The sequence below is a fragment of the Solanum tuberosum genome, unplaced genomic scaffold (genome assembly GCF_000226075.1).
Source record: "Solanum tuberosum cultivar DM 1-3 516 R44 unplaced genomic scaffold, SolTub_3.0 scf00032, whole genome shotgun sequence".
Lineage (NCBI taxonomy): Eukaryota > Viridiplantae > Streptophyta > Magnoliopsida > Solanales > Solanaceae > Solanum > Solanum tuberosum.
Genome location: NW_006238958.1, coordinates 2476056 through 2485724, shown reverse-complemented (window position 1 = coordinate 2485724; position 9669 = coordinate 2476056). Strand labels below are relative to the sequence as shown.

Below are 9669 nucleotides of genomic sequence, written 5' to 3'. Positions count from 1 at the left end.
TAGACGCTATCAAATACTACTGTTGATACATAAACACTAATATTTATAACAAAATCTGTTTGTATCATATTCATAGACCATAGTTATATATGACACATAACTTTGTTATGTATATAACATAGTTATGTATCAAATGTTGCGATGAATCACATGTTGTTAAGTATCTGAAATACTGTTTTATAAATAAATCAACGTATATTATATTCATAGGTTTTTTAATATGATACATAACTATATTAAATTGTCGACTTTTTTTTTAATATATCATGATTAATTGGATGAGATCTGAGAGAAGAAAATTTGAAATTTGAATTATTTGGAGTTGACATTTGGGAGAGATTGACATCAATTAGATTTGCATGATTTGGGAAACTGACATTTGATTTTATAATTAATTTCCTTTTTAATCTCAATAAACTAGTTGTATAATGTAATCAAATGTGATGTAGCGGAATGTATTCGAATGACAATAATTTTAGTAGATTTTTGTGAGTTGAATAAGAATAGAAATAAAAGATAATTTGCTTTTTACACTATGAATTCCTAAAAAATTTACATATATTTATTTATTTACAAATAAAAGATGTGTATCGATATAAAAGAAAAAGTTAAATAGTGAAAAGAATAATTATAGTCGGATTGTCCAGGTGTTTAGCAGTTGGAGGCTGGAGGCAAAGGTTTCTCTTTGGGTCACACTGAGTGAGAGTCCGGCGGTCTGACGTTAGAGAGTTGAGAAGAGATAAACATGCAGCAATATAGCTAAGCTCATACAAATTCAAAATAAAAATAAAAATGTACTTTCCTTGTTTAATTCAATAACTCCAGCATTTACATTATTATTATTATTTCCTTTTTTGGTCATTCCGATTTATTCGCCTCCCATAACTTATACCTTCTCCTTAATCTCCGACTGTAACCAAACCCTACACGCCGATTCACAATCAACGCTCTCACCTTCATCCAGGTATATCTCTCTCACCTACATTGTAATTTCTTTTCTGTTTATTTATGCAACCAAGTTCTCATCTTTACCCTTTCTGTTGATCGGTGAAACTTGTTTCTTCTCTTCTCTTGCTGGTTACAACTATGCTCGAAAAAGCCAACAAAATTCCTTTTTTTTTTTGCTTTTTAAAATTTTTGGTTTTTTTTTTTTTTTTTTGAGAATCTTATTAGACGAAACTAGGGTTCTGTTGTGGAACCCAATGCGGTTCGTTTGAGTTTTCCTTTCTTCTCTTCGATGTATTTGTTTGTTTTTGTTTGAGTTTTCAATTCCCAATATTTAATTTCAGCTTGTCTTTTGAGCTGTATGTTAGAATTTGAATTTTAATACATATGATCATCTGCTGCATGCCAATTAGTTATCAGAATGGATAAGACTGACGTGGAGATGGAGGATGCTGAAAACAAGGTCCATGATGTCCAAAACAGTGTGGTAGAGTCGATTGATTCCAGTTTGAAACCTGAAGGGCCTGCTGTTGCTAGCCAACAGTCCACCGAGTCACTGTTGGAGTGCCAAGAAAATGCTAAAACAGGGACAGAAGACCAAAATAACCACCCCGAGAGTGGGGATAAGAGCCCAATTCCTGCTGAAAATGGGAACGGAGAGCAGAACAGTAATGTCGTGGAAGGTGAAGGCAATGTTAACGATGATACAATGAACCAGAATGATTCAAAGGCTGTGGTAGAGGACCAGAGGAATGCTGCAAGTGAGACAGCGACTATAGGCCAGCCGGAGACTCAAGGCAATACAGCAGTTGATGACCAAAATAATGCTACAGGTGGAACAGAAGGAGAAACCATAATTGAGGAGAAAAAAGAAGGGGATCCTGATGCAGATGTGGCATTGAAGAAGGAAGAACCTATTGGAAATGTTGCACACCATGATACTAGAGGTGTAAACATGCAGGTACATGAGGAGCTACCTGCTAATGAAGTAGGTGACAGTGGAAAAGAGGTGAAGGAAGCTCATCAGGCTGAGAACTCGATCAAAGATGTTCATCAAAATGGGATTGATATGATGGTCGATGAACAGAAGAAAGTGGAACATAAAACTAATACTGCAAGTGTTATCTCTGATCGTGATGATAGATCAAATGAGTTGTCAGAGACAAAAGATGATGTTAAGAATACTGCTATTGCAAAGATGCCTGAGCCAGCCACTCCTAATTTGTCGGTGAAATGTGACACTGCAAACACTGGACAGCATACTGGGGAAGCATCAAATAAGATCTTTGATGAATCAAAGGTATCTTGTGCTGATACTCTCTGTGGAAGGGTTTGATGTGTAGATTTTGTGGCAACTAATTTAATGTTTCTAAATTGATCAATTATCTGCTCAAATTATAGATGGCTGACGACGAGGATGAAGATGAGGATTGGAATGATGATGGATCACCAGAGGATCAAGCAGCTTTTATGAGAGACCTTGAAATTTTTTACCGGGAGAGAGCAATTGAATTTAAACCACCCAAGTTTTATGGCATTCCTCTTAATTGCCTGAAGTAAGTGTCTGATGTTTTCCGATTGCGCAGATCTTTCATTTTGCTTCAGGTACATATATGATTCTTACCGTGAAATTGGCTGATAGGTTGTGGAGATCTGTGATCAGATTGGGTGGCTATGATCGGGTAGGTCTTTGTCTTCTTAACTTGTATGTGACAATATTTTACTTGTGTTATACAAGTTTATAGAGTCCCTTACTTGACAATTTAAGCATTTTTTCACTTCAAAAACAATTCCACATACCAAAATAAATAAATTCCGGGGGTGCTGTAAAGGTCAAGGTCAAACAATTCCACTTTTTTGACAGTTTGGCATCAGGATGCGCTGTAAACCTAAAATAAATGAACAAAAATGTCCCCTTTTGTCAAAAGAAAGATTGTGTGAATCTCCTCATTTTTAATTTTTTTTTTCGATTTAAAAAACATGAGGTGATCCACACGATCTTAAAGAATATACTGTTCATACTTTGTTTGTTTCAGTGAAACTATTGCGGCTGTGTTGTTTTTCTTCTGCTGCTAGGTTAATGATTTGTGTGCATATCTTGTACTGCTGAGAGATGAATATCATGTTATTAACTTATCGTCATGCTATTTGTGACGATCTAGTATTAAATCGATTTAATTATCTAGGTTACTGGCTCCAAGTTGTGGAGGCAAGTTGGCGAATCGTTTAATCCCCCCAAGTAAGCATCTTAATCTAATGAATCCTTTTTCTTTGTGAGTGTTGAACTTAAAGCATGAACTTCCACCAATACAATGCAAAACATAGCTCTACCTTTTCAAATGACAAGTTCTCCCATGTATGTAATGGAGATAAGGCATTGACAATTGCAGACATTTTATTTATATTTGCATGTGAGATACATATTGTGCATCCAAAATTAAGGTAATCGGCTGAAGATTATGTATGAGGTATAATTCTGGAAGGCGACGGAAATAGAGGCTAAATTTAATAATCAAGAATAATGATTTACAATTTATAAAGAAAGATGCGGTTATCAAAAAAAATTTTATAAAGAAAGGTCTTGTATGCAAGGATATAGAACTCGGGTCAAGAATTGGGACCAAAAGGGCCCTTTTGTTTGTTTATTTTGGAGAGCAGGGTGGTGCAGTTCACTCAGAATTGTGTAGTCACCATTGATGCTGCTTTTGTAGTGTCAGTGTAGCTGAAGTCCTCTAGCATTCTATTGAGGGGCCTGGGTTATTCGTTAGGACTTACTTTAGGTAGCTATTTTTGTTATTTGTTTGTTCGGACTTACTTTTTTTTTTTTTTTTTGAGAATGGTATAGTAACTTATTTTATTTTATTTATTCCCTTATATTTTAATATACAAGTATTAGGAGTAACAGATTATATAAAATCAGAATGCTTAGATTCTTTTTCTTATAAATAGAACTAGAGTCATCTTTTAAATTATTCAACCTTTATTTTTCTTTTTGATAAGTAGGGATCAAAATATGAATGTAAGGGTGGGGAATGATTCTAGTTGTCAGTAGGAGGGAGCAAGACTGCTCTGAACTAATCCAGGTCCTACGACGAAAGAGACATTGACTGGAACATCAAAAAATAACCCCGTTTCAAAGTTAAATCAACAACTGAGTGAGTTGAGTTTTGTGGGGGGCTTGGGGTAGATGTGCGGGTGCTAATGCGAGGAGTGATGTAGTTGAGTGGTTTGAGTGGGGATGGGGAGGATAAACCTCAACCACTAGTAATCATGTAAGGAGGGAGGAAGATGTATTAATGGACGGGGAATAAATTTCTCATGTTTGGGGAATTTCTAGGAGTAAGATACTGCAACAGACGTTCTTGGTTAAATGTCAGTCTTAAGACTGGATAGTACAGTCATAGCCCAAATATGGACGGGATGAAGGATAAAGTCATGGAATTACTGAATGAAATTGGAAAAGAATTTAGGGGTGTTCGGTTAGGTTATTGGAGAGTGGGAGAGGAATGAGGGATGATATCTCAGACAGGGGTGGGTGATATTGTGGTGTATGAGGAGGCACAAGAGGATTGGGATGGGTTGTAAGGAGGGCGAGTTAGAGGGAGCGGGAAAGGGTAAATTTTTTGTCGATAAATAGTAAGATCATTACGTGGAACATGAGGGGGATGAATGACCCAAACAAAAGGACCATCATCAAGGTGGGGATTAAGAAATGGGGAGCAGACTTGGTATGTTTCCAAGATACTAAGATGGAAGCAGTGACCAAGAGAGATGGGTAAAACATGATTTTATCCCGACAAGAGAGAGTGCAGGGGTATTTTATTACTATGAGATGAGAAAAAATTGGAGGTCACGGAAACAAAGAAAGGGGAGTTTATGATAGGAGCTCATGTTAGGGATATAGAAACCTGGAAGGTGTGGGAATTTGGAGGAGTGTATGGTCTGATGTGGGTAGGAACAAAAAGGGTTTTTTGGGAGGAGTGATTTTGGCAGCCGAGAATATGAGGAAATGGAGGATTAGATATGTTAGTTGGTGCTTTATGTGCAAAAACTCGAGAGAGGATATGGATCACCTTCTACTACATTGTCAAGTTGCTTCAAGGTTATAGTGAGTGATTCTGAGATTGTTTGGACTACTGTGGACTATGTTGGGGACGATACATGATGCTTTATTACACTGACGTATTAAAAGGCAGAAGAGAAGGTACAGAGCATGCGACATCACTCCATTAACTCTTATCTAGGTAGTGTGGAGAGAAAGAAATAAGTGAGTTTTTGTGTAGGTTTTTTTTTCTGGTATATACTACTTGTATACAGGAATTTCCCCCCTATTATTAATGAAATTATTGCCTCCTTGATTAATAAAAACAACACCAAGTTGACTGTCAATCAAGTAACTTCTTATGTTTTGATATGGCACTTTTCCCGTTAATAAGACAAACAAACTTTGATTGTTTGTTCCCATGCCAAAAAGATCTCTTCTAAGTTTATCCATTTGCTTTAGGACGGAAGCTGGGCAGGAGAAAGGCATAGTGCTCCTTCTCTATAAAATGAATATTACTTTTGAAACATGTGGTACATGAGGATACCAACCAAACACATATATAATATATCAAAAGGGAAAAGCACAGAAACACAAAATACAACGAATTGTTCTCTTTTTGATAAAATACAGGACGACGTGTTCTAGTTAGACAGAAAAAGGTGTGGTCTAATCAAGAGAATAACAGCTCTATATACGTGCCTCTTCAGTGTTACCTGATTGATATCAGTCTTGAAGCCTAATATTTGGTAAGCATGTATTGGTTCTCAACAATTAGAGATGTTGGGGTGTTACTATGTAAGAACGCCATGTAGTTAGACCCATGAAAGTCTGATGTCTCCAAAAAGAAGAGTGAGAGCTAATAAGGATAAAATGAGAGGTGGCAATGACCAGAACCTGTTTCGATACTCAAACAAGATAAGAAGTTACTTGACTAACAGTCAACTTAAGAGAACAAAACAGAAGTTTCTATCAGTTCTTATTGTAGTATCTTTAATTTTGATTTTTTCCCTTTTAGGATAATCATTCTTCTCTTTCAGGACTTGCACAACTGTGTCCTGGACATTCCGCATTTTTTATGAGAAGGTAATAAACCCAAGACCCCTTTGGTAGCTATTAGTATATTTTTGCCATTGTTGTCCATTAAGTGTAGCTTGTAAAATGATATCTTTGCACCTTAAATAATCTTTCCAATGTGGATTGTTTGTGAAGAGCTTGGTAAAATTACACAGTGGCAGTAATGATATTTTTTTTTCCTGTTGATGGTCTATAAATGTCGCTCCCTCCCTAATATTGTTTTGCTTCTCGGGCCTTCTTTAAATGGAAACCTTTACTATTGACTCGTAATATTTTTAATATTGCTCTGCATCAAGAGTTACCCAGAATCCAATTTCATTCTTATATAATTTTTAAAAAAAATTAGTAATGTTAATTTCATTCTTATATAATTTCTAACCTGTTTACATCCTTTTCATTCCCGTTTGGACTCACTTATCTTTAGTCTATTATACAACTTAAAACTAATGATAAGATGCATGCCTACTCAAAGTAATAGAGGCAAAATGGAGAAATAATGTGGTATTATTCCTATTTCTATTTATGTGGTTCTTTCACTTCTTAATTAATACATTTCTGATATTCATACACTTCTTAATTCTACTGTCTTGCCATTTTAAACCAAAATCAGATTTTTAAGTCTGATTTAACAACACCTTTGCTTGTCTCTGCATATTTGGTTGTTTTTCTTCTCATAGTTCTATTATCTGGAAAACCTATTCATTTCTTACTTTTGACTTTATATACCTTCTTTTGTTATCCAATGTTTTCTGCATTATAGGCTCTTTTAGAATATGAAAGGCATAAGACGCAAAGCGGCAAGCTTCAACTTCCTATTGCTGCTCTTCCTGAAGCAGGTGTTGACAATGAGGTATGCTTGTGTTTGCATTCAGCTCCTCATTTGTACTAACTGTGTATCTTCTAATTGAAACACTAGTCGAGTCAACTGGCAATCGACTCTATTGCAAAAAAAAAAAAAGCACCACTTAAGCGCTAATCTGTACAAAGATTGAATGACTACAGATTCTATCTATTGGAAGGACATACGGTTCAACAATGTATTAAAATGATACATTTTTTTAAATTTCACCACAAAGCCCAAAAGCTCTAGCCTTTTGAACTTTATGCAAGAAATGCCGTTTTTCCTTCAATACATCCAGAATTTGCTTTTCTCTCCGTCCGGCCTGGAGCTGCTTTTCATTCTTTGTCCTTGCAAACTGCTAATGGCCTCTTTTAAGCTGCTTGGCCTACCCATTTTACTCCAAAAGGGCAAGTAAATATGAACCAAGTCATAGGGGATACAAAAATTTTAAGTTAGGTATATTGGGACTTCTTCCCTTGAAGATTCACACATGTAACATTACTACAGATTGCTAATGGAGCCTCTTTTTTTTTCTCCTTCTACTCTAAAGATAAATCTGGTTGATTTTTAGTTGATAGCTGAGAATAATAGTTGTAGTATCAGAGTGAATACGTGTTGGCTTGTGATCAACAGGGGAAGTAGAAAGCACATTCTTTGGAGTGACATTAATGTCTAGGCGTTAGATAGACATACCATACTGAGATGTTTACTTGTTTTATTTTATTAAATCTTGTTTTGAATGAGCCAAATAGAAAATGCAATATTTTGGAATGTATTAGTTACAATTTATGAAGTATTAAGATATTAATTCCTTTGCCCCAGCAACATCATGCCCCACAGCTTAATGTCAAACTCACAAGAAAGATCACAGGACCTCTATGAAAACAAATATTTTTCCTTTTATTATCCTAACTTAAATATTAAGTAATTGTTTTCCAATTCCTAGAAAGAGCATCTTTCCCAAGCTATTCATTATTCCCATCCATAGTTTTTTTAAAGGTCTTACTCTTGGTATAACTATCTAATTTATTCTCTACCAATTTATTACATGTATTTGTGACTGAAGAAGTTTTTGAAGTTTTGATGTCTTTAGTTCTCTGCAGCTTTTGATAAAGTCTGCTTCACCCCTACCCCCTCAAAACGGTTCGGTGAGTCTTATAAATAGATTTGTTTCTGCTTTCATAGAGATAGGCTCATGTAGATATCTTTCCTTCATATCAATCAACCAGTTGGCCGTCTCGAGTTCTCTGTAGCTTTTAATAAGTCTGCTTCACCTTTACCCCCCAAAAACGCTTCGATGAGTCTTATAAATAGAGTTGTGTCTGATTTGATAGACATAGGTTCATGTAGATCATCTTTCCTTCATATTAATCAACTAGTTGGCCTCTTAGGCATATATAGATGTATAAAATAAACCATCTTGAAATAATTCTGCAGGGAAATGGTAATCAAACTCCTGGATCAGGCAGGGCGAGAAGAGATGCTGCTGCTCGTGCTATGCAAGGATGGCATGAGCAACGTCTTCTTGGTTGTGGCGAGGTTGGGGAGCCAATTGTAAAGGTCTGCTGAAATTATAGAACTCAAGAAACATTTATTGGTCGTGTTTACCTTTGACCACATCTCTTGACATGTATTACTATTTTTGTTATGAATCTCTTGATAGGACAAGAATTGCAACAATACGCCAAAGCGTGAGAAGAATTTCAAAAGCATTGGTAATTGTTATTTCTGTTTTTTTTTTTTTACCAACCTTAACCTTCATATTTCTTTAGATATAATTCGTTTCTGGTTATGATATCTCAATTTGAAGTATCATATCCAGCAAATCGCTGGTTGGTTGTGGGCCTAGTGGCTATCAAGGAGATGATAGTATGATACATGGACACGACAGAACGGATGATATCTGTTTCCTTAAGAAGTCAGATAATTCTGATCTTGTACTTGCATTCAGGTTCTATAAAACACAAGAGACCAAATGAAGTGGAACATCCTTCGAAAGTGGCACGAACAGAAACATCTAAGCAGTTAAGTTGTTCTTTGTGTTGATTGTCTCATGTAACAGTTTTCTTTATCAAAATTAGTTCATCTTGTAGGAAGGCGCTTGGTTTAAAAATCTTAGTTCAATGTAGCTACTCAAACTCCACAATTTGCAAATGTTGGTTTCATCTCCATGCATGTTTTTTTTTTTTTTCATTTGTGAAAGATTTCAATTTTCAACTTTGTCCTTGCAGCATCCAGACATGTTGATTTGCTGAGTAGTCATATCATTTCACCTGATGTGTTGATCCCACATAGTTTTTCTTTTCTGGAAAAACTAATCATCATAGGCTTCTGAGATTTGATCTTTTAGTTTGAGATATATAAGCCTTTACTGTTACTTTGGAGCCTGGGTTGTAAATGGATGTTGCTGTATGATTGAGCAGTATTGCTCTGCCATTTCTTTTCTTCTTTCCTCTTGCCCAGTTGTGAAACTAAATTAATTTTATTTGCCAGGTTGGTTACAACAGTTGTTGATTTGGGACCTCCAGCTGATTGGGTAAAGATCAACGTGCGAGAAACAGTAAGTTCCTCTCTGATTCCAAGTATTTCTACTTTATGTTTTCTAGCTCTTCCATTGACTCGTAATGTTTCTTCACAAACAGAGAGATTGTTTTGAGATCTATGCTCTGGTGCCTGGGCTTTTGAGAGAGGAGGTATGTACCTCTCGCACCACGTGTTTCAAGTTTTCACTTTGTTGTCATGTTTTATTGTATACAAATCCGCC

The 9669-nt window shown here is 35.8% G+C and overlaps 1 protein-coding gene across 2 annotated transcripts in view; it reads left to right on the top strand.

Annotated features, from left to right (window-relative positions):
• Positions 1 to 638: 638 nt before the first annotated feature.
• Positions 639 to 9669, top strand: part of LOC102586218 (AT-rich interactive domain-containing protein 5) — an 11680-nt gene continuing 2649 nt past the window's right edge. The window contains exons 1-12 of one of the 2 annotated variants that reach the window (XM_006342124.2): positions 639 to 964; positions 1359 to 2245; positions 2347 to 2501; positions 2588 to 2627; positions 3132 to 3184; positions 6028 to 6073; positions 6825 to 6914; positions 8343 to 8465; positions 8569 to 8620; positions 8857 to 8929; positions 9399 to 9465; positions 9548 to 9598. In XM_006342124.2, coding sequence (XP_006342186.1) covers positions 1367 to 2245; positions 2347 to 2501; positions 2588 to 2627; positions 3132 to 3184; positions 6028 to 6073; positions 6825 to 6914; positions 8343 to 8465; positions 8569 to 8620; positions 8857 to 8929; positions 9399 to 9465; positions 9548 to 9598 — 1629 coding nt within the window. In that variant the 5' untranslated portion in view covers positions 639 to 964; positions 1359 to 1366. The other variant, XM_015306443.1, reaches the window with a different exon arrangement.